The sequence below is a fragment of the Carlito syrichta genome, unplaced genomic scaffold (genome assembly GCF_000164805.1).
Source record: "Carlito syrichta isolate Samal-C Ts95f unplaced genomic scaffold, Tarsius_syrichta-2.0.1 Scaffold316465, whole genome shotgun sequence".
NCBI classification, from domain to species: domain Eukaryota; kingdom Metazoa; phylum Chordata; class Mammalia; order Primates; family Tarsiidae; genus Carlito; species Carlito syrichta.
The window spans coordinates 846,376-872,394 of NW_007260561.1; the positions used below are offsets into that span (position 1 = coordinate 846,376).

General features: G+C 33.6%; 1 protein-coding gene across 1 annotated transcript in view; it reads right to left on the minus strand.

Moving 5' to 3' along the window:
- STXBP4 (syntaxin binding protein 4) overlaps positions 1-26,019 on the minus strand; it is a 195,686-nt gene that overhangs the window by 76,978 nt on the left and 92,689 nt on the right. Inside the window, exons 12-14 of the mRNA XM_008074470.1 lie at positions 7,868-8,044; positions 1,519-1,635; positions 987-1,036 (exon numbers count right to left, since the gene is read on the minus strand). Coding sequence (XP_008072661.1) covers positions 987-1,036; positions 1,519-1,635; positions 7,868-8,044 — 344 coding nt within the window. The remainder of the gene's footprint in view (positions 1-986; positions 1,037-1,518; positions 1,636-7,867; positions 8,045-26,019) is intronic.

Here is a 26,019-nt window from a genome sequence, read left to right on the forward strand (position 1 = left end):
CAAGTCTATAATCCCAGCATTTTGGGAGGCCGAGGTGAGGGGATTGTCTGAGCCCACGAGTTCAAGAACAGTCTGGGTAACTTGGTGAGACCTCATCTCTACAATAAATCAAAAAATTAGCTGGGCATGGTAGCACACGCCTGTAGTTCTGGCTACTTGGAAGGTTGAGGCCAAAGGATCGCCGGAGCCCAGCAGGTTGACACTGGGGTGGCTGTGAGCGTGCCACTGCACTCCAGCCTGGGCAACGGAGTGAGACTCCAACTCAAAAAAAAAAAAAAAAAAAGCTATGTGGACACCTAAAATATCTTCATTTATTTTCTTTATTGAACTGCTGTTTTCACAGTTAATGGTAGAGTTTTCCTGTTTCTGTAAGTATATACTGCTAGAAGTAGAAGACATATCTAGGACTAGTTGCAGCTATTATAAGAGGTGAAACAATTACTTTGAAAATGTATGAATAAGAATTTTTTTTGGCATATGTCTTTTAACATCTATCAATATGACCATAAACTTGTGGTGTAAAAAAAGAATCTGAGTATTATAATTGTAGCTTTTAGTAAGAAACTTAAGAAACTGATGACATGAAAATGTTTTACAAAATTCTGTTTGCTATAATGACTAATCCGCTGGGTTGAGACTAACCTTTAGCAGTGACCCTGTCACTGGTAACTTTATTGATACGTAGGATGATTAGAGAACTTATATCTTATCTTTACAGAATACTTGACAAAGACAGGATAGGTGATCCCTATCTCAAGTTTAGAATACAAGGTTACAATGAGCAACTAAATACCTCCAAGAATTTCTTTGATAGAGATGGGACCAAAAACAGTATGTCCTTGCAGTTATTGCTACAAGATATTAGAGAATGACATCTAATACGAGTTAAGTGGCAATGTAGAGATTTTTAGTATTTTAGTCATAGTTACCAGACAGGAAATTTAATTAGTGGCCATACTCTGCAGAAAGCACTTAAATATTCTTACCTTAGATTTGATAAAAGAGTAGAATTATCAGGAAATACATCTTGAATTGCCTAGCAACAAACAAGATGATGAAGATATGTAAGTTTTATAGTTTTAAAAACATGTCTTTTGTCCATTAATAATTACAATCTCCCCTCCCTCCCCATTGATTAAACAGATGTTTGTGTTATATGGGGAAAAAAATCAATCATATTAACCTACAATTGTACTAGGAAATATAACAGCTGTATAAACATTTCTTTATAGGATAAATAGTTAACAAATAATGTTTACGCATTATCAGGATTTTCAGGAAAGTATTCATTAAAACAGTATATTTGGGATGTTTCTCGTTTCAATTAATTCTTTTAAAAATCAATTAGCCAGTGTTTTCATCATCTAGGCAATTCTAAATTTGGCTACAAGTCAGAATTGCTGTTTTGAGACTAGAGAATGATTCACCAGGCACCAATTACAATGGCATTTATCTATATGTCAGTTGCCTATATATTTCTTAAAAATACACATAATGTCATATAACAGAAAAACTTACCTCTACAAAATGAAGAAGCTTTTCAGTGGATGCCTCAAAAGTTTTTCGAGACATTTCTGATTTTCGCAATTGGCAGTCAAGTACTGTGATTCTTTTTCTCAAATCCTGAACACTCTCCTGGACAGAGATATCAAAAGGAGCATCTTACATATTTCTTCAATTTAATATCACTGGTTCCTATTTTCAGTTTTTGTGAACTAATATTCAATATTAGCACATAATGTAATTTTTCTCTTTTCTGCTTTTGGAGAACATGTAACGAATTGCATATTTAAAAGCTGATTTGCATAGGGATGCTGCAAGTTTTATGAGATAAGAGGCATATGATGTTATTGATTCTTATAGTAAAATACATTTAAATTAGTTTGTGATTTTTTTGGCAACATGTCTTACCAGATGTTGACAGAAACCTCTATCAGTGCAGCACAACTAAAAATGCTGGACACACACACACACAAACACACACACACACAAAGTAATGCAATTCAATGTAAGGCAAACTTGGCAGAGAAGTAAAGGAATTCCATGGTGACAAGCAACTAATTCGACAATGCCTAGTGAATACTCTGGGGTAAGAGAGCACTGAAACATAATTTTCTCTGAGGGTATATGCTGAGACCTGGTGGCCTATGGCTTGGGGTTTCATCAGGCACAAGGTGCAAACAGCAGAACTTTAGCATGTAAACTAGGAAGAAACAAACTTCACAAAGGTAATTGGTGTTTTGACTTTGGGTCTGGTAAGTAAAAAAGTGTCTCCTGAATAATTGCTAACCACAAACCCCCACACAGGCAGGTTGGAGCCAGAATTTATATTACCTTTGAGGTCTGAAAAGCCATAAGCTGAAAATTTAGTTTAAATTGGTCCTAGGGTGGTAGAAGCAAACATGACTTTTCTGGAGAGATATTTTAAAAACTCAGACCTCAAAGAATCCCTGTATATAATGCATCAAGAGAGCATGACTTTACAATTTTTAAAAAATCACTAAACACATGAAAAAATAAACTATATGAGTGAAAGTCAGCTGAAGGAAACAAATTACAAGATCAGATCTATAAAGACAGTAGATATTGGAGTGGTCAGATATAGAAACTATAGCAATTACGTTTCATATATTTTCCAAATTAAGGTGCATTGAAAGGATAATAAAGGAACAAAAATTATCAAAATAGATCCAGATACTACAAAAAAGTCAGATAAATTCTGACAAATAAAATGCAACATTATTAAATTAGAAACTCCATTTATAAGTTTAATATTCAATTAGATACAGTCACAAAGAAAATGAGTGAACTGGAAGATAGAAGAAACTTCTCAAAATGAATTAGAAAGGCAAAAACTAAAATATGAGTAGAAGAGAAGTGGTAAGGATTAAACAGTCAGAAGCAGCTCTCTAGCATACATTCAATCTGAATTATATAATAGCAACTATAAAGAATGAAAGAGAAATAGCTCAGGATAATAGCTTAGGGATTTTCAGAAATGACAAAAGACATTGCTCCTCAGATCAAAAAGCTCTATGAATCTCAGACAGTATACATTAAAATAAGTTAACATGTGATTCATCAGAGTCAAACTGCTGAACATCAAAGCCAAAGAGATCTTAAAGTCATACAGAAGGAAACAGATTGCAAACAAATGACAGATTGACAGCTGACATCACAACTATGAAATAAAAACAGTGAAAGAAATTAAATGCCAACTTAACATTTTAAACGTAGCAAAAATATATACAAGAACAAGAGTTGAATAAAGATTTTTTCAGGCAAACAAGATGGAGAGTTTATTACCAACAGATTCTCACTAAATGAATTTCTAAAAGATGTACTTTAGGAAGAAAAAGAAATGAAGCAAGAAGGTCTGAGATATAAAAAAGAATGTTTAATACAGAAAATGATAACCTGGGATCTATCTAAACAAATGCTGACCACACAAAGCAAATTAAAACAGTATCTAATGGATGTTAAAAGTCAAGAAATAACTAAAACACAGCCAAAAACAGAAATTAAGTCAGAAGCGATGATTGAATATATGTATGAAAGAGCTTACAATATTTAGAAGAAGGGGAAAGCTATGAATTAACTTTATAAATTAAATTATATGAGAATGTTCAAATTTCTGGAATAATCATTAAAAATTAGGAACAAAAGTTTTTAACTTCTAAACCAAAAGAGAAAAACACATGTAATGGGACAAGAAGACACAGGAGAAATTGAACTCATCAAAACAATTAGAAAAAGCTAAAAATAAAAAACAGAAGACAAAGGGAAAATAAAATGTAAGAAATAAGAGGGCAGAAAGGAAGTCAAGTGCATTAGCAAATATAGAAAAATCTTTCCAACTAAAGTAAAAAATTAGTAATAAGGGGGAAAATCCAGCTACACGTTATTTACCATAGCTACAATTAAGATATAAAGACACCGAAAAGGTGAAAATAAATATATGAAAACAATACATTGGTAAATAGCAATCAAAAGAAAGCTGTTGTAACTATTTTAATATCAGTCAAAAGTAGGTATTAAGGGAGAGAAGACCGCTAGATTGAAGAGTCATAGAATATTCATATAAGGTTGTTAATATAATCCCATGCTTGTATGCATCTAAAAGCATTACTTCAAAGTATATACAAAGAAAATTATCAAAAGAGAAACCAAATGGGAGATTTTAATATATTTCTCTCAGTGAATGATGGCTCAATCAGGCAAAGAAATTAATATGAACAGAGACAATGACCCACAATTAATGACCCTGATCTAGTGAACTATATAGAACAACAGCATCCGACAAGTACAGAATTAAGATCATTTGAATATTTGTAAATACTGACTACACACTAAGTCATAAAGCAAACATCATCAAATTTTGAAGAGCTGTTATTCTATAAACTAGTAACTCTGACCATAATGCACTTAACCTTTCTGTGGCTCAGTGGTGTTCATACATAGACAATCATAAATATATAAATTCTTCCCAAATTAATCTATATATTTAATGAGTTTCCAGTAAAAATTCCAATTGTTTTCTTTTAATGGAATTGATAAGCTGAGTCTAAAATGAATAATAAAGTTCAAAGGGTCATGCAGCCAACACAGTTTTGAAGAAAATAGGATGATCAGATATCAAGACTTATTGTAAAAGATACAGTAACACAGTGTGTTATTCACAAAACAATATGCATGGACCAGAAGAAGAATAGAGAATCTTACACAGATTCATACACATGTGAAATCTTTATATGTGACAGAGTTGGTTCTATAGATCAATTAGGAAAGAAGGGGCTTGTTATTAAACAGTGATGGGATAGTTGGTTATTTATTTAGAATGAACAAATAATGAAATGGATCCCCACTTCATACATTGCCCCAAAATCAATTATAGAAAGATAATAACTTTAAAACATTTAGAGGCAAATATAAAAGATTATCTTTATATCCTTGGAAAATAAAGGGATTCTAAAAAACACACGAGGAAAAGATTTTTAAGTTTGACTACATGAAAATTAAGAATTCTTGTCCATTTCACCATAGAGTGAAGAAGCAAGCCACAAATTTGGGAGAAGATTTTTATAACATATAACTTAATAAAGGGTTAGTCACCAGAAGAATCACTACACACTTATATGAAAAAGACAAATAGCCCAATGGAAAAATGGTCAAAAAACATGAAGAGGCATTTCACAGAAAAACACAAATGACCAAATAATAAATAAATATATGCTCAACTGGCTATTGGAGTGGGGGTGGTCTAGGTTTACGGCATTTGGGAGTATAAGAGTCTCATGCTCTATCGAATGAGCTAGCCAGGTGCTCCATTTTGGAGAACAACCCCATCATGGCTGATTTAAAGCTACCAACCTGATGTCACTGAACGTGGAGTTAAAAAGAGATGCATACAATTAGCTTTCAAGAACAGGTGTCAACTAGTCCCAGCACATCACTGTCTCAAAGTCATTAGTTACCAGAGAAATTAAAATTAAACTACAATGACATAATACTTATTATACTTACCAGATTGATAAAAATTGAAAGTAAAAGAAAACAAAGGGTAAGCAAGCTTGTGGGGTCAACAATAATTCACATGTGTTACTGGTGGGAGTACAAACACTTTCAAACACAAGTACATTACCTAGTGAAGTTAAACATACAATTATCCTTCAACCTAGCAATTCTACTCCTAGCAGGTAACTATTATTCATGAGGAGCAGGATATATGCACAAAAATGCTTTTAGCAACACCATTTATTACAGAAGTGAACAGAAACATTAATACTATCTATCAAATGCAGAATGGATAACTATGCTGTGTGTAGTATTTTCATGTAACATGATACAAAGAAGCAATGAAAAGACATAAACTAGCTATAAAAACTTCAAATGAATGAACTGCAGAAACAAAATGTTGAGTGAAAAAAAGCAAGTCAGAATAATAATATATATATATAGCATATTTCTATTTATATAAAGTTGATAAGCAGGGAAAACTAAACAACATATTAAGGGATATAAACATAGAGAGTAAAATTATCAAGAAAATGGTTAACACTAAATCCAGGAAAGTGGTTACCTCTCAGGGAAAGGGAGAGGGAAGCAACTGGAGAGGAACATTACAGGTTTTCAAAGGTATTAGTAATGTTTTATTTCTTAAGTTGGAGGTGGATTAAAAACTGCAAAAGGTAAATAAGTAAATAAATAGATAATATAAAGAAATAATTATAATAAAAATAAAAGCATTGTTAAAAAAAGAATCTGTCTTTTAATAAATATTTGAATCTGAATTCTGTAACATCTTGGTCAATGTCTCTTTAAGCAACCGTACTAAAAAAAAAAAGAGGTTTCCTTCTCCTTCCACTGTCATTGAGTTTTGAAAATGATGAGATGCCCATGTCTGACATCTCTTTAAAAGATTGTTTTCAGAAACAGGTTACTGGATTAGTTTAGGGTCTTGTTGAGAAGAATGACATGAGACCCTTATTATACTAAAAGAGAGAAAAACTGAGTTAATTATATTACCAGGCAACTTAGACAAAAAGTTTTTCAGCTCGCAGCTAGAAGAGAGACTGTAAATAACTCAAGCTTAAAAAAAAAAGATAATTTCATGTTAACTTTTTGAAAGTTATAGTATTTAAAAATAAAGTAATACACACTGTTGATTTTCTCTTTAAAAGTAACTATAAAAAAGAGTACTTTTAATATTTTGACAATTCCCAAAATATTTTCATAATCAGGTTAAAGTTACAAGAAATAATCACTTATCTCTGTTTTCAGAATGTAAATACTGGGTCAAAAATAACAAATATGTGTAATATTCTTAGGTATTGCTGCCTTGTCAAGCTATGTTTTTCTCTTTAGTCTTATTGTATTGTCAAAGGGTGATGGGAACTTCAGTCTTCTTGTGGAATTGGTTTAAATGAACAAATGTGAGAAATATATTAGTGACTCTTAAGAGCTAACCAAAAAACATCTCAGGTTTTTTTTCTGTATTTTGCATTTCTAAAACTAGTTTCATTTTTACTTGATAACTTTAAGTATTTAACTCTTTTAGGTTTAAACAAATAGTCATAAATTACTCAACTTTGCTTTATATTCTCTTGAAAATTAATTACCTTAGAGACATAAACAGTTATTTTATTTATAAATGAACAACTCTATGAAGTTATAAAATATCGATAACAATTTATTTATTTTCTGCCTTTCTTTTGTGAAGTAAAAACATATGACTACTATAGTTTCTGAAGCTGATTCAATGAATATAGTATGTATTAAGTGAAAAATTCACATAAAGAAAAGTTCACATTGCCTTCTAAAAAGCATTCAGCTATTGAAATTGGAAAATTTCTACTGGAGACTACTTTAGTACATCTTACATTAAAAAAAAAAAAGAGAGATTGAAACTCAGTTTCTTCCCATTAATTATCTTGGGCCTTAGGCAAAAATTCTTTAGCTTTCACACTTTCTTGAATGCTCTAATCAAAGAGCAAAACCCATCGTAGACTCCCCTCCTTTCATCCCCACAAAACAAATTAGCAAGTTTAGAAAATGATAACAACAACAAAAGAAACAATATAATCAATTCAATGTTAAATAGTTCCAGGATTTAATGCTTGAGCTCAACAATGTTGATCAAAGACTTAAATACATTTTGGGCACATGCTTTTCCATGCCAAAGATATCTGGATAAAAGAAGGCTCAAGACCTTCACATTACCCCCATCATGACACATCATCCTATCAGTGAATAATAGAAGACAAACACTGACCTAGTTTAGGAGTGCAGATGAAAAGAAAATGAAAACAGGATACATGACAACGGCAAGGAAACCATGGTAACTAGAAGAGAAGACTGTTTTGCTTACTTTATTTTGGTCAGAATAATCAGCAAGCTGAGCCTTTAGCTCTGTAATCTCGGCCTCTAACAGACGGATCACTTCTTCATAGTCCATTTCCATTCCGTGAGCCTGCCTCTGTGCAGCTTCAGCAAGATGAATTCGACTTCGTAGGGCTCTTGTTTCTTCAACTACAGCTTTAGCTTCCTAAAGATTTTAATATTAATGTCATTTAAAAACATGTAAAAAATAGTTCAGTGGCTTACACAAAATATTTTCCTCACTCTGGAAGTTCTAATTCTAAAAAAATCAATATACATATGCTCTTCACTTCTCAATTTGAAAATTAATATTCATGTTATTTTATTAGGTGAAGTAGCTGCCTGAGCTTACTTGTTAAGTTTTTGTTGACTTTAGTGTGTTATCTCTTAACTTCACCTACTTAGCATAACACTTTGAAAATAAGGGAAGTAGAGGAGTATTGAAAATGGAAAATAGAACAATACTAATTGACTCAAAAGGCTGAAAGAGTAGGCTACAGCAACTCAAGTAGGTAGTAGGGCTCATGTTCTAAAAAGGCTCTTCCAGTTTCATCAGATGCTGCGGAGAGATTCACAGCGTTGTGGGGCTTCTCCTTGGACCAAGCGCCAAGCCCAAAGTTTTCTCCTGAGCATTAGTCTGCCACTTCTCCCTTTTAGTTTAAGCCAAAAGGCAGAATTTGGTAGTAAAATACATAGCTGTATCTGTAGAATGTAATACTCACAAGACACTTATTAAATATATGTTCTTTCCATCTCTGGAAAGTGTTTCACAAATTTTTTCCCATTTAATCTTTAGAGCAACACTGAGAGGAAGGCATTATTGAAACCCATTTCATACATAAACAGAGATTCAGAAAAGTTATATAATCTATTCAAAGACATATGGTAGTACCAGAATTTGAACCCAGATTTGCCTAACTCCAACATTAATGCTCTCTTTCCACCATTTACTCTGCCTCTAAATGACAAAACAAAACAAAACTCCCCATACACTAGCTAAACTCTCCAAATTAGTAAGAAGACGGGATAGCCAAAACCACTTGCTCTCTCAAAATGTACCTTGGGGGAAAAATGTACTTTGGTGCTGGGTCAAAGACAGTCCTCCAGGACACCAATATAATTTAACATGGCAGTTATTATACTGTAAACCATTTCTTTTTCTTTACTTGAAGTAGTAATCTCTCTTCTCTGTGATGGAACTTTCTGCTCCAATTGCCATGGCAAATATTAAACTACGGCTATTTTCATTTTCTTGGAGCTGTTATGGGACACTTGCTTTTAGTTGAGCCTAAACACATTTGAAGTGCTCGAAGGGTTAGGAATGTGGACATATTCTTAAGGGTCAGTTTTTCATTCATACATTTAATAATGATTTGTTAAGAATTTATTATGTGTCAGGTTCTGTTTCAGGTAGTGGGGACACACAACAATATAGACAAAAGCCTTCCCTTTGCCCCTCAGAATTTACGTTCCATTTTGAGGAGATAGACAGTAAACTGGAAATTATCAGTGAAGATCTCACTGAGAAGATAATTGATCAGAGGGCAGCAGAAAAAATGGAGTCATGATTTCCCAAGGAGAAGCTTTCTGGGCAGATGACAGAGAGAATAGTTTGCGTAAAGGCCCGGAGATGGGACAGTGCCCTGCATCTTCAGAGAACAGCAAGGAGGCCAGTATGGCAGAGGTAGAGAGTGGAGGGACCAGGATGAAGGGAATGGTAGAATATGAGGGCGGAGTGGTAAGAGAAGTGAGTGTAAGCATGGGGTTGGAGTGGCAGATCTTAAGGGAATTTGTAGGCCATTGTAAGGACTTTCGTTCTACTGAAGTTGAGATGAGAAGTGATGAGTAGTTTTGAGTAGAGAATTGATGTGACGGCTTAAATTTTTTTTTTTTTTTTTTTTTTTTTTTGAGCTGGAGTCTCACTCTGTCACCCAGACTGGAGTGCAGTGGCCGCTCCCGGCCACCGCAGCCTTGACCTGCTGGGCTCCGGGGATCCTTCCGCCTCAGCCTTCCCAGTAGCCGGAATTACAGGCACGCGCTACCACACCCGGCTGATTTTTTGATTTATTGTAGAGATGAGGTCTCGCTGCCCAGGCGGGTCTCGAACCAGCAGGCTTGGGCAATTCACTCACCTCAGCCTCCCAAAGGCGCGGGATTACAGGCTGAGCCACTGAGCCCGGCTGGCTTAAATTTTTACAAGATTACTTTGACTTCTGTGTTGGGAATATACTGTAGGTGGTGGGCAAGGGTGGATGCAGGAAGAAGAGAAAGGGGACAGGCAAAAATCAACTGTGACTTTAACAAAGTCAACAATGGTAGAGATGGTATGACGTGGTTAGTTCTAAACATAGTTTGAACATAGAGTTAAGAAGATAAGTTCATCAACTGCATTTATTTAGCAGCTACTGCATCTAGCAAACCATGTCATATGAAAAAAATACACAGGGGTAAAGGATACCTTTCTTTTTTCTGGCTCAGCTTAGAATGTCAGGTATGACCCCCCCCCAAAAAAAAAAACCTCAAGTAACAAAGGAACAGAAACAAGAAGGAATGTGGCACATTTGAGAAACAATACTAGATCAATTTTGACTCCAGTAGAGGCTTCCTCCATGGGAATAATGGATAAAAAAGACTGGAGAGAGGGAGGGAACGAGTCAGGTTCTGGTAGAAATGGCATGATAGGCAAAGGGGATTAAATCTCGAGAAGTCTTGAAGGTTTTTTGGGCAGAAAATGGTATGAGAAAACAGAGCTTTAGAAAGGTAAATGTAGCTGCAGGGTGCAGGAGGGAGAGGTGTGGTCAACCAACTGCCTTCTATACCCTTAATTCAAAGAACTGTCCTTCCTTGTATCTAAAAGCAATTGTGTTATAACAAAAGAATACTTTTAGAAATAAATATCTAAGAAAGAAAGGGATAACTACGTAGCCCACCACATCAGTCAGTTCAGTCCAGGTGACCAGGAGAGTCACCAGTGATGAAGCTGGATCAACTTTATACCACTGTTGCCATGCATATAGGAAATAATGGCTTACTATGAGCCAGTGGTGGTCTGAATGATTTACATGGGTCAACTCAATCTGCACGTTGCCATATAATGTATGTCTTTATTATCCTTCTATGATTATTCTCATTCTGTAGATAGGATATTGATGGTTAACTAGGCCATTTTAAGGACTTTCATTCTACTGAGGTTGAGATGAGAAGTGATGAGAGAGCTTTGGGTAGAGAATTGATGTGACGACTTAAATTTTTACAAGATTCCTTTGATCTCTGTGTTGGGACTAGACTGTAGGTGGTGGGCAAGGGTGGAAGCAGGAAGAAGAGAAAGGGGATAGGCAAAAATTAACGGACTTGAACAAGGGTGACAGTGGTGGAGGTGGTAACTTACTCAGCATTACAAATGTTTAAGTAACTTAGTATTATAAACCTAGTAAGTGGCAGAGCTAGGGTTTGAACCCAGGTAGTCTAGTTACAAAGTTCATGTCTTGGTTACTATACCATACCACCTCGCCAACTACAGAAAATGTTAAAAAAAAACAAAATCACTTGTAGATGACAATTGCATCAGTGCCCAGCCCTGCATGGGCTTAGGATACAGCCATCACAAAAGACACATTCAAGGCTGCTACACTGCTCCCCATTTTCCATTCAATCAAACTAAAAAAAAAAATATTGCCTCTGAAGAGAAAGAGGAGGGGCAGAAAATTCTCCATAGCTGCAGTGAAGAATAACTAATCTGATGATTTGTCTCCTTCACACTCACTTCGTGCAGCTTTTATTCCTCTATAAAAACAGCACTTTTATTTTTGTTCAAAGAATGCTAGTTAATTAAATGAAGAATCTGGATGGAATTTATATAGCCATTATAGTGCACTGATGGTAATACAGTGTGAAATGTAGTGGGGTGGTAAAAGATGCAGAGGTTCTGATGCTGAATAAATTCATGCCATTTCTTTTGTAAATGTATAACTGTCAGGATGGTGAATGTGACCGCTTAGCAAAGTTCTAGCCCAGTTCCCACTGAATGGCTGTTTAAAAGATTAGTGCATTGAAATGATGACTCTTAGAGGAAGCAGTAAAGAAAAGATAACAGCAGTGTACCGTATTTAGCAATACAGGATCACATAAATCATTTTTCTCTTTCCCTCCCAAGCTGTCTTCTAATAAATAACTGTAAAGCCTCCTATATCAGTAACAATTCAACCAGAATTTTCCTAGTACCTCACCATGAGCCTGAAACCCCAATGGGGCAAACGCTGCAGCCCATTTATTGATTTATTAAGTATTAGGTAGAGTTTAATTCAGTTTAGAAAGTTAGATAATAAAAGAGAAACTAAGATATAGCAGTAAGTCAGAAAAATCCACATAAGCATTATGCTTTTTAATACTAAGCAGTATGAGCAAACGTACTAGAAGGGACTCTGATTTATGAAGTAAAATTTCTGACTTAAATTTTTTGGCGACACTGAACAAATGCTCTTCAACTCACTGTCCCTTTGTATGATGAGGTTTTTTTCATTTCACAATTTCATAATGAATCTTTAGAGAAGACCAGACCAAATTATTCTTTGAAAATATAATTTGAAATAATGAAAAATCTTTGTGGGCTATGAACACTTTGAACTTGGGTTGGCATAAAGGACAGTCCTAGCTCAGACACAGGACAATATGCTATGTGTTTTTCCATACACAGCACCAAGGTAACATGGTCTAGAATAAAAGACATAAGCTTTGGATGGGGCATATCTAGGTCAGAATCTTGGATCTGTGAGCCTCCCCCACTTTTCTGACTGTGTAATTTTTTAAGACTCAGCTTGTTCATTTGTATAATGGGAAATAGCACCTATTTTATAAGAACAGAAGAACTCTCACAAGAGAGTTAAAGAAACTATTATGGTTGTTGGTACAGTTTTTTCTTTCCTTTTTAAAACTTTGGGAAAATATACATAATCACCTATGTAATCAGAGAGCCAGACTAGATAATGTATTAAGGTTTTTTTTGAGGCACTCAATTAGGAATACCAGTTTTTGAACTTTTGGAAACACAATTTATACATGTCTTTTTTAATATGAGCAACAATTATGTAAAGTCCTTTACTCTTTAGTTATGAGTGGTAATGGCTCCCCAAAGTAGAAGGAAAAAGCATTAACAGCAGTAGTACATTTGTGATTAGGCTAGCATTTCCACATCACTAACCTTATAAGTTCTGCAATTTTGAAGCTCATCAGTAAATCTTTCAAAATGTCAATGACTGATGGGAAAGAAAATGAGACTGCAAAGAAATATATGTTTTAGTGCAGTGTAACTTATGCTACCAAGCCCTAAAGAATACTTCTCTTATCAGCTTCCTACATTCACTCATTGGAAAACCCTTTTTGGTCTGGGTCCCCACACAGCTTGTGAAAAGATTAAGGGCTACTCCAGGAAGAGGCCTATTGAATGAAGATGTTTAAAAGCAAGTTATATCTAGTTTCCTTAGCTCATGGATCTGATTTGTTAAAATGTATATAATATATCCCTCAATGGATAATCTCAAAGTGCTTTGCAGATATTCATGAATGAATCTACAATTCACCCCAAAAGCATGGATGCATCTGGGGGAGAATATGCATTCACAGAACTTTTCATATCCCTCCAATATATGTGCTCCCTCCTTTCTCTTTTCTCACTCCCCCTTCCATACACGCATCCAGTAACCTCCTTACCTAACCAGTAACTGAGCACTGTGAAATCTTCATTTATGATGTAATTTGCAGCTATTCCTTAATTTCCATTCTTATCATCATATTGGTGATTTATGACTTTTCCACCTCATGATTGGGTACTATGATCACCTAAGTGATCACCCTGCCTACTCCGTTCTTTACTGTAATGTAGTCTGCATATTTCTGAAAGAGTGATTTTCCTAAAATATTGCTCAAGTTCCACCTTCAGTAATAAACCTAAACACATGGTACATGATAAAATGGTACATGATGAATATATCCTCATTCTCCATACGTCAAAGTTCTCTACTATCTGTTCTAAGTCAACCTGTACTTTCTAATTTTAGTCCATTCAACTCTCTTACATGATGACCATACCCAAGTACATTAATCCTTTGCACACAGATGTCCCCACTAAGGGGACACTGTAAGTCTAGCAAACCACTTGGATGTTCCCTCTCAGGGGACATAAGGAAATTGCTGGTGATTTATACAGGACAAATTTATGTCAGCACAAATTTTTCAAAAATGTATGTTTCCTTGAAGTTTTTCATTCAAATTGCAAGAAAAAGAAAATAAAGAGATGGAATATATTGAGATAAGTGTAAAAAAAATCAGCTGGCATTATGTAGAAAGAGAATGTGTGAAGGCTTCCACAGTGGTGCTGACACCTCTTGTAACAGAAGGTAGCAATAAAGAGCATTTGTATGAGAAAGGCAGCTATGGGTATACCCTTTATATCATATGGCATAACTTGAAAAGACAGATAAGTAAATTACTGTAGCCTTAAAAGAAAGAGACTTTTGAAGTTGAAAGCAGATTGTACTGAAGTATCGAGTGACACAGGTTGAATATATCTATTATATCTGCACTAAGTTGGAAAAGTAAAATTGGAAAAGTAATATTCTTTTGATAAATTTCATTTCATGATTTTGTAATTTACAATTATAATTTTTTAATCCATTTATTTAGCTTACAGAACAATTGAAAAACAAGAAGATAAAAGTGGGAGTTATAATATAAGCAGCGGTGAAGATAAGTTAGGTTTAGACTTTTATACAGATAAGTTAGAAAAAACAAACACGAATGTGGAAGAAAACAATAGTAGTGATAGTGATATCATCCCACCAAGAAAAAAATGGGCAAATGTAATAGAAAGTGATAGTGATGAAAGCATTACTAGTTTCGAAGAAGTAGAAGACAATGTATTGTTAGGTGAAGAGGTTACAGAAAAAGACGATACTCCAGCAATAATAAATTTTGTTGTACATCCTCTAATAACAGAACCACAAATAGCAAGTAATATAAGAGAACTAGTTTACTCTGCATTTTACAAATTAATTATTGGATAGTGTAATGAAAGAAACAAAGCATTACATGGATGAAAAAATAAGGACAAAACTGCTATCGCACAAATCAATTTGGTACAAGTGGCATGACACTGACCAACAAGAATCTTTAGATTTTATTTCAATTATCCTAAATATAGGAATAATTCAGTTACTAAGTTTGCAAGAGGACTGGCCAACTGCTTTCAATAGTAAAATTTCAGAAACATTCAGTAGAGAAAGGTTCATGCAAATCTTCTGGATGCACACATTTGCATCCACCTGCAAACCACCCATCAAGTGATAGGACCATCAGAACTTGTATTCAGGGGCCAATGATTATTTGGAATACATTGATTCAAAATTTTTGCAATATTTCATACTACATCAGGCAACCTGTGTTGATAAATCCATTGTCCAATTTAAGGGGAGAATATCATTTATAACATACACTCCAAATAAGCCTACCAAAAATGGAGTATACGCGTTTATATGCTAGCTGATTCAAAAACATGGTATATTTTTTCAAAACTTTCCCACTACGGCAGCATAACATCTGAAAATATAATTCTACCTGATCTTCCAGTAAACACCAGAATTCCATTACTTTTATATAAAAAGTTGTTGGAAAAAGTTCCCACAGGATACCACATGTTTACTGACGGATATTACACAAGTATTGTCCTAGCAGAAGAGCTACTAAAGATGAGATGTCATCTAACAGGTGCAAAGTCAACTGAAAGAGAATACTAGCACAAATAAAAAAGTCTAAGTTTTTAATCAAAAAAAACAAACTAGTAGCATATAGGAAAAAAACTCTTATGCTTCTTGCATAGAAGGACAAAAAGATAGTTACAATTCTCAGCCCCTGGAATCATGCAGGAATAAAATGTACCACAAGGACATTATGTGGTAGAAATATTAAATCAGTCAAAAAGCCTGAAATGATCTAAGTTTTATTGCAAATATGAGTGATGTGTGGATCGTGCAGATCAGTATGCTTCCACATAGTTTTTTATTTTTTTGTGAAAATCTTTAAAATGGTGGAGGAAATTATTCTTCTGGGGACTAGAAATAAGCATTATTAATTTCTATATACTGTACTGAGCATAACACAATGAAAAACCTATTTCCCACTTGAAATTTGTCAAACTTCTGATCAATCAGTTGAGAAGTGTTTTTCAGGAATCATGAGAGCATCCTGTCACATCGTCTTCGAACAACAAGCTGGACAATAAAATTATATATTATTAAGGTGGGAGGAAGAACGTGAGACTGCATTGTCTGCTCGAATAGAAAAACACCAGGTGGGAGACGTCAAACAAATTACTACCATACAACATGTATCAATGAACCTGTAATGCATGTCGGTGACTGTTTCACACATTACCATACATCAGAAAAATATAAGATATACAATTTTGACTTTTTCAGTCATAAGCAAGTTCTTCAAAGTCCAAATTCCATTATAAGTCAAATATTATTAAGTAAAATAATTGGTCCCAACACACCCTTTCCCCCTTTTGCCTTTATCTCATTCTCGCCTGTCCTTCAAAATCTACCTCAGAATTCACCTTCTCTACTCTCTCCAGTCCACTTTAGCATAAATGGTCTTTCTTTTTTTTAATCTTTATAGTATCATTGTCTGCAATTAATTATATACTTAGTACCTCCTACTGCTATCTTGAACAGTCATTAAATTATTTTATAACTTAACTTTCTAAAATCATGGGTCTTGACTGCCCAAATTAGAATACAATCTGTTTTAAAAAACCCTATCTAATATGACCAGGTGCTCCACTGAACATAAACATGAGATATAACTATGACAAAGTGTGAAAATGACTATTTCATTTTTCATATATAATAATTACCTTGGAGCACTTCATTAGGCAAGAAGCTTTCAAAGAAAATTTCTTCATAAAAAGTTTCAGTTTCATGAGACTATCAGAACTATATTTCATTTAATAATTTAAATAACAACCATAAACCATGCTATGAGAAACACCATATAAAAGTAAACAAATTATTTCATTATACTCTCTTTACATATACATTTAAAAAGTCATCTTATGGCATTTATCAAGCAAATGAGATTATATCAAATCTAAACGGAATGAAGAAAAAATACCAAGGTTAAAGAAGGACACTTTGCCTTTATTTTTTGACAATTTTATATCTTGTTTTCAAATTTCATTACATATGTAAGATTTAAAACTTATACACATTATATTTCCTCAAAGAAAATCATAATTTCCTATTTTCTTAAAAATCACCATTTTCCATAATGTGTTAATATAGTGCATGCTCTAAAGGACTATGTAATCTTGAAGGTCCTTTCCAACCCCACTCAATCCTTGATTCCACAATTTAGGTAGTGATACTTCTTTATAAGTGTGTAATAATGATAGATCTCTGTAAATTCAAGAAACAAAGATTTTCTTTCGTTTGTATGAGAAGCAAAATCCTCACTTTGCAAAGGAAGACTGATTAAGCTTTGTGGAAGAAAAGCAGGTCAATCAAATTATAATTAGCCCTAATTAAGCCTCCCAAGAGCTGTCAACTTCTTTACCTGCAGCTGCCTCACTCTCCAAAAGGTGCAAAATTGATTTCTGCCTCTGAACATCAAAGGAAATCAAAGAAACAATTTCAATCTCCTTTATAAACAGAAGTCCCTAATCAGGACAGATACACAAGTACACTTATCTGATAAATTTTATCAAGTGAAACTTGTTCACAATATAAATATTACTTAGTTAACAGCCCTTTTTTGACAATATACTTAACCCTGAACACATTTTTCTTGTTTAATGAAGGTAGACATAAAAGAAAAAAAATGACTTTCCTACCTCTCCAATTCTGGTTAAAAATATATCAAAAGGGAAAATTTATAGTATTGGAAACTTCTTTTCATAATTGGAGATAAACCCTTTGCACTGAAATATAGTACAGCTCAAAGGCTACTTTTTAAGGTATTAAACATTTAGAATCTATCTAAAGTTTGGGGCCCAAGGGAGATCTGCCTTCAAACAGAAATGTATTCCTTCCACATTAACCTCTAGAGATTTAATCTAATTGGAATAAAAACTTTTATCAAATTTTGTTTCAGAGGAACTTGACCAAGAATTCTAAATTTGAAACTAGACACAATAAAAGTTAAATTAAAAGTTTCTTAAGATGATTTGGAAGAATAAATCAGTGAGAACTGATAAGCAAATTTTGAAACAATAGTAACAAGAAAGAGTGAAACAAGTTGAGACAAGGCCCAAGGGTTTAAGGCATACAGAAAATTACAATAGTTGGTACTGGCCAAAGAAGAATTAGGATAAAATAGTCATTTACCCGATACTTATTGACAAAGCAATTGGAAAGACCAGAGAGCCCCAAACAGACCTCAGATTATGTAAATATATGATCTATGACAAAAGTAATATCACATAACAATAAGTGATTGTGACAACAAACTATATGAAAAAAAAGTAGAGGATTAATTCTCTTATCATATATCAAATAAAGTAATTTCTTAGATGAATTAAATAAAGATATGAGAGGGCTCTATGTCCATCTGAAATATGGCTAGGAATGTACTTTTAATAAGTTATAAAAAAGAAAAAGACAGCTTTGATAGCACAAAAACATCTATTTAACAACTTCAAAAAAATTAGAAAGGCAATATGCAGATGGGTGAAAATATTAGCACCAAAATTGGTAGAAATAAGGTTAATAACTTTAGAATATACAGAGATCTTATACACTGGGGTGGCGAAAGGGAAAAATAGTGCTTGATCAAAAACACAAGAAGAGGGAAGAGGAAGAATCAGGAGTGGGAATGGGGCACAGAGGAGATAAAGTGCATATGGTAGGAGTGGCAGAATATCACTAGCAAGGACATCAGAAAATCAGCTGCCTTCAATATGGAAGAACTGTGATAAGTTCTTAAAGTTCACAATTTAATTTGAAATCCATGGTTACAGACAATCTTTGGTATCTAACATGGAAGACAATTAATCAAAGTACAATATTTTCAAATAGAGTGATTTATTTATGTAGTGGCAGGCATAACTAGAGAAGTCTTGTTTTTAGCTCTAAAATAGTTTGCAAATAAATCATTTAACACAATGTCATGAGTCCCATATTGAAGTAAGAGTACTGAAAGTGTTTCTCACATAGTAAACTGCCAAGATAAGAGTTTTATAGTATCAACTGCCTTATCACTACTTCCTCCTTGGGTAAAATTTACTATTTTGTCAGCCAAATTAATATATATTGCTCTAACATTAAGAAACATAAGATGTTTTGGCTTCTACATATACCCTGAAAGAAATTCTGTTAGCAACTGACTAATGGAATTTTAGAGATATGTATTTGATTTGTTTGCTTAATAAACAAAAAAATTATAGGGAATAATGCCTACTTTTGTATACATACATGCCTCTAACAACTCACCAGCCACAGGACACCTATTATGAAATGCTTTCTAGGAAGTGATGGTTTTGCTTTATTTTTCTTTTCTCTTACTAGATCGAGAGGTCCTTGTAGAACTGTATGTTTAGCATTCACAGTGCCTCTATATAAAATAAGTATCTAATAAATGTTTCTTAAATGTTCCCTCGCCAGGTCTCCCTTATAAGTTACTATAGGCATGTATGAAACAATTGATGAGAAAGTGTGGCATGTGGTCCTTTAATTGTCAGAAAATAAGTGGTTTACAGCAAGGAACCTAGATCCTTAACATCATCAGCTCTAATTAGGCCAACCTACTAAGGCAATAGCCAAATGAACTGGAAGGCTCCTACAGAGATAAGATGACTTCTCTTCCAAATTCTTTCAACACTGAAAATTCTGTGATCTAAATTAAAATGAGTTCTATATTATAAATACTTTAAGATGGTAAGATATTTTCTACATTAAAAAGACAAGACAAACAACTATTTGGAAATAGGAGTTCTGAAATAGACACCTTTGTTTGCCAATGCTTGCTTAGAATGCTACATTCACCTCTAGTGAATCACTAGGTATAGTTGGTATCTGCGCAAACAAGAATGCCAGCTGGGCTGTCCAAAAGCTATGTCTTGGCATTCCTTTTCCAAGCAAGCTGTCTTCAACTTAGGCAGTTTCTTGGGTAGTCTAATGGTAGAGAATAGAGGAGTCATTTTCTAAATCGCAAAATGGGAATTAATATTAAAAAAATCAACCCTAAATTTGTTTAATAAATTTCTTCAATCAGATTGCTGTCTATCATTTTAAGAGCTTTATAATTTCTTATCTAAAAGAGGTGTTTTAAAAAAAGCCTTATAAGATAATTGTAGACTCACACACAGTTATAAGAAATAATACAGAGAGGCCCAATGTACACTTCATCAAGCATCCCACAATGGTTACATCTTGCATTACTATATAAGAATATCACAGCTAGAAAACTGGTATGAATGTAATCCACCAACTTTATTTAGATTGAACCAATTTTACATGCACTGTCATCAATAATAAGGAATGACCTATATATATACACAACATCTGGATTAATCCCAAGAGAATTAGAGAATTATGCTGAGTAAAAAGATCCCCAAAAGTCACAATCTCATACTGTATAATTCCATTTACACAACATTCTTGAAATGACAAAATTATGGAGACAGAGAGAAGATTAGTGGCTGTCAGGCATTAGGGGCGCAGGTAGAAGGAGGTGGCTGTGGCTATAAAAGAGTAGCATGAGGGATTTTTGTAAAGAGGATTATTTTTTTAGATTGGAAAATATAGTTTATTTAAAGAGTAAATGAGATAGACAGAGAGAGGGAGAAGATAAAGAGAATTTTTAATAGAAAATGAAAGTTGACATTCTGAGGCCACAGGTGACCATCTGACATGGAACCAGGAACATTTTACTACACCATGTTTTTAGAACAGAAAAGACCAGCATGCTAATATATGTGTTTTTCTTCTTTTTCCCCTCTAAAGATAAAATATCTTATTAGCATACTTCTAGTCCTATGTTGAAAACTATTAAAAACCAGATCACTGAAGAAAAATAAGAGTCAGAAGCCATATCAATTATAAAAATTTAGAGGCTTTACCGTTTCTTTAATAAATACACAAAGGACCACAATCTTTAAAAGTGCAAATATGTGAATACTACTTTAGTAATCACTTATGATTACTGCTCCATTTGCAGATACATGTAATTTGTTTACAGTTCCCTTTGTTGCTTCATCCATAAACTAAGATAGCTCACATGTCAGCTGCACTAGCTGTTACTAAGTTCATGTTCAACCTCGAATGTCCACAGAGAATCCTGTGTTGATTTGACCTTACATTTCTGCCTCAGGACTTCATGTTTTCCTCAAGCATTCAACCCAACCTTTGCACAGGTGAGGTCAACTACAACTGGGCTTATCTGAACCTAGGGAAATTGCCAAATGAACAATTTCCCATGTTACTTCTGGGTAAAGACTGGTTCAGACAAGTTAAATATTTTGGCTTTGGGTTGTTCACCAACTCATGGCTGCCTCAGGTCATAACACTATGCTGAAAGAAATTTTAAAAACAACTTAAGTGTGAGAATAGGTTTTAGAAAGTTGTTGATCAAAGGAAGTTGCTAGAAGAGTGGCCCATGCCTGTTAAAAGCTGTTCAAACTTGAAGAAAATATAACAAGTACAATTTCATGGGAAATTGTGCTTATGATTTTACACAGGAAGCCTGTGCTAGTCTGTAAGACATTAAAAACTCATCCCCAAATACTTGGGTTTTAGAGAACAGTATAATCAATTCCTTACAAAACAGTGAGTAAAGTAGTCTAGTAGCTCTCCCTGCTTGAATAAAACAATGGACCCAATCCTTCCAGTGACAAAGGAGTCCTTCACAGCTTGTCTTTCCTTTTATTTATTTCTTTCCTTTCTCTCCCTTCCTTTCTCCCATTCCCCTGTTCTCTCTTTCTTCTAGTTCTTCATTGCTTTATTTTCAGGTCATTATGCTAAATAAATATAAATGAATTTTCATATTTTAAAATAGCTAATGAACCTTAAAAAGATGAGGTTATTCTATTTTACGGATCATGCCACAGTCTCACAATAATTCAGTTATAAGTTTAAGTGTGAATAAAAGATATCAAATTGTGTTCCCTCCACCCTTTGGAAACAACTGGTAACCATCACTGGAAAACTAATTGGAAATCAATCTAGTGATATCTTAATAATTAGATTACCTATGTGTTTAAAGGATTTATATGGGATAATTATTAGTACTGCACTGATCTGACATCAAGATCATCAAAAGGATACCAAATCAAAAGAAAGAAACTTTGCCAAATTTCATACAAATCAAGTTTCTGGTTTTTAAAAGTTATTAAGAGAAGTTATATACACTGCTTGTAATTTTTAAAGATTCATTAATTGTGAAAAAAGAAATTAAGCTTTGGAAAAATGAAAAGGTAGTATTTTTACTAAAGCATAGGAACTCCTTCATTAAAAGTAAGTCTGTATCACCAAAATTCCCTTAACCAAATATCCATTCTATATACAAAAGAGAAATTGAATGGTTTCCGTGATCAATATGTTTTAATAATGGACAGTTTTAGAATTGATTTTAGGTAGTCTACTTTTTTTACTATGAGTAAATGCTTATGAATAGTGTTCCAGTATGTATGCATGGTGGGTTTGTATACACAGACACATATGTATTATTAATTAATTTTCCTAAAACTAGAAATTACATATTAAGTACTATTCTGAATTCACACATCTTTGCCCTCAGTCTTACTTATCTTGCTTTGCAATTGCATCATTAGAGCCTCTGGGTCATAAATTACAAAGACCTGACTGCTCCCTCTGCTTATTAGTGCATAGCCTATCATTGTTAAATCTGGCTGATTTTATCCTCATGGTGTCTTTTGCACAGATTCCTTTGGTATATTCCCATTATTACTACTCAGTTAAATCCTCCATTGCCTATTATCTAGTCAAGCACATCTCAGATTTTTAGATGCATACAAATCACCTGAAGACTTGTTCAGTGCAGATTCTGATTTAGTAGTCTGGAGTGAGACCTGAGACTCCGCATTTCTAAATTTCTGATTGCTGATACTGCTGCTTTTGCTGACTACTCTTTGAGTAGCAAGAATGTAGAATTCTGTTCTAGATCAGCATTGTCCAATCATGGTAGCCACTAATTATATGTGGCTACTGAGCTCCTAAACTACAGCTAGTTGAGTGAGAAACAGAATTTTAAAATTTTAATTAGTTTGCATTTAAATTTAAAAACTGAAATATAAAATATTTTTCCTTTAAAAATTTTTTATTGTTTTGGTAGAACTATATTTCACTTTAATCACTGCATCATTTAAGACATTATTGTTGAACCATATTATCTAATCAGATATGTGAGTCATTTAAGTAGTATATATAAACACATAACTGATACGGTCACTGTCAATGAATGAATTAATTTCAAAAATTTTTTACCTTCCAATGTGTACACATAGTGTGCTTATCTGAATATTTTATTCAGACAGCATGAGTTACAGTAATATATAAATCACAACTGTTAATTAAATGGAAATATTCTTATTTTTATATGATTATAATTAAATTATTTTTTATATTTAGTTCAAAACTTGTCCATAAGGTAAATATGGACAAAATTAAGTTAAATTTAAATTAAACTTAAAATAAAAACATACTATTGATGCAGAAAAAAAATGAGATTAATTATCCAGTAATATTACCAGAACAATAAAAATAGACTAGCAGAAGGTATATTGCAAATTTCATGATAAATGCAAGTGCAATCTGCAAAAGATGGGCTTAATATGTAAAAATTCTTTCAATATATAAAAACGAACAATATTAAGATACAATTTTCTAAATGCATAAATAATTTGATAATAAATTTCCTTTTAACAATCAAAAAAGATTCAATAAAATTAGTCACCTATAATCCGAAGTAAATGTCCAAGATTTGTAACTTTGGACAGCTATAAAATGGCTTGAATTTTTGCAGACAAAAAAATCATTTTTAAATTGAGATGATAATTTCAGTTATAATAAAAAGAGTACAAAGATATTTTATAAAAAAAGAAAGACCTTCAAATTAAGTCATAAAACAAATGACCAGCCGGGCTTGGTGGCTCAGCCTGTAATCCCACGCTTTGGGAGGCTGAGGTGAGTGGATTGCCTGAGCCCGCGGGTTCGAGACCCGCCTGGGTAAATTGGCGAGACCTCATCTCTACAATAAATCAAAAAATTAGCCTGGCGTGGTAGCGCATGCCTGTAGTTCCAGCTACTTGGAAGGCTGAGGCGGAAAGATAGCCAGAGCCCAGCAGGTCAAGGTTGTGGTGGCCGGGAGCGGCCACTGCACTCCAGTCTGGGTGACAGAGTGAGACTCCAACTCAAAAAAACCCAAAAAACAAAAAACAAAAAACAAAATGACCATAGACGATAAGAACTTTCTAACACAATATCAATGATTAACTGATTCAAAATCTTAAAAACTCCAAATACTTTTCTGTAGCTTTAGGTGAGCCATGTGATATAAAAGAAACTACATAGTTCTAGTCTAATTGTCTCAAAGGACTTCCAACTTTATGGTGAAATGTTGATTTTCAGCCTAAAAAAAATCAAACTTGCAGTGTGGATATTTTAACCCTTTTACATCTCTCAAAAAATAGTTTTAGCTAGATACTAAAAAACAAGTTTGTTTATCATGATAGATGGTATTCCAGCTATGCTGAATAAAACAATCTGGCTTACTGACATTTTCTTTTTTGTGTTGTTGTTGTTGTTATTCTGAGTTGGAGTCTCTGTTGCCCAGGCTGGAGTGCAGCAGCACGCTCATGGCCATTGCAGCCTTGACCTGCTGGGCTTAGGTGATCCTTCCGCTCAGCCTTCCAAACAGCTGGAACTACAGGCACGTGCCACCATGCCCAGCTAATATTCATTCACTGCAGAGATCCTCATCTGGTCTCAAACCCCTGGGCTCAGGCAATCCTCTTGCCTTGGCCTCTCAAAGTGCTAGGATTACAGATGTGAGCCACTGTGCCCGGCCTTACTGACATTTCCAAAAAAGAGACTTTGTTTTATTCCATTGTATAATACTGCACATACTAAATTTATTTGTGCTTAGTTTTCTGAATCTAATTTGATGAAATTAGATTCATCTGTTGTTGACACTGTTGTTGACAATGTTTATTATATGTGTATAGATTCAATGAGCCATCACTAGTCTATGGGATTATTGAAAAATGGAAAACAGTGAGTTTAATAATCCTATGCTTTTTGTCAATGTTCCTGTGCTGAGTTGTTTTATAAAGATTTACTGCACTTTTAACTCCAATTCAAGGTTTTCTTAAAACAAAAGGAATGCATAACTAATATTCAATAATTAAAGACAAAAAAGGCAGTGGTTTACATTTTCTCATTAATATCACACTGCATGTAAATGAGTTAAATTTGAAACTCCAAGAAAAAGCAAAGCTTACTTGTGAAGCTAAACAAGTATAAGAATCTATACTGACACTGAAACTTTTCATAATATAAATAAAAATGTTTTCTGCTAGAATTAACATGTAAGCTTTAACTGATATGCAATATGTAATTAAACATTCTATAAATTGAATACAAAAACTAAAAAAAAAATAATTTGAAGTATGCTTTGCCGATACTGATAGATTTAGAGTTGCTTTCAATATAGGTAATAGTCCTTGAATATGATGCTAATAATACTGAGTTGACAAGAATTAGTGAACATATTTAACTTTAACAGACGTAGCTTTTTTGCTTAAGGATAGATTCTTCTGAAAAATAAATTTAGCAGTGTATATGTAAATATTTAAAGAAAAGTTTTGATATCCAATTCAGTTATTTGAAACTTTTAAAGTAAGTCTGGAACAATATAGGTATGTGAATCTACTTTTTCAAATGTAAATTTTATTAAATCTAAACAGAGATCCAGTATTTCTAATGAAAAATTAAAGATGTGCTCTAAATGTAAAATAACACTGAATTTCAAAGATTCAGTATAAAAAAAGAATGTAAAAACATCACATTAATACATTTAAAAATATTATTGCCTACTAAAATGATATTTTAGATATAGTAGACTAATTCAAATTAA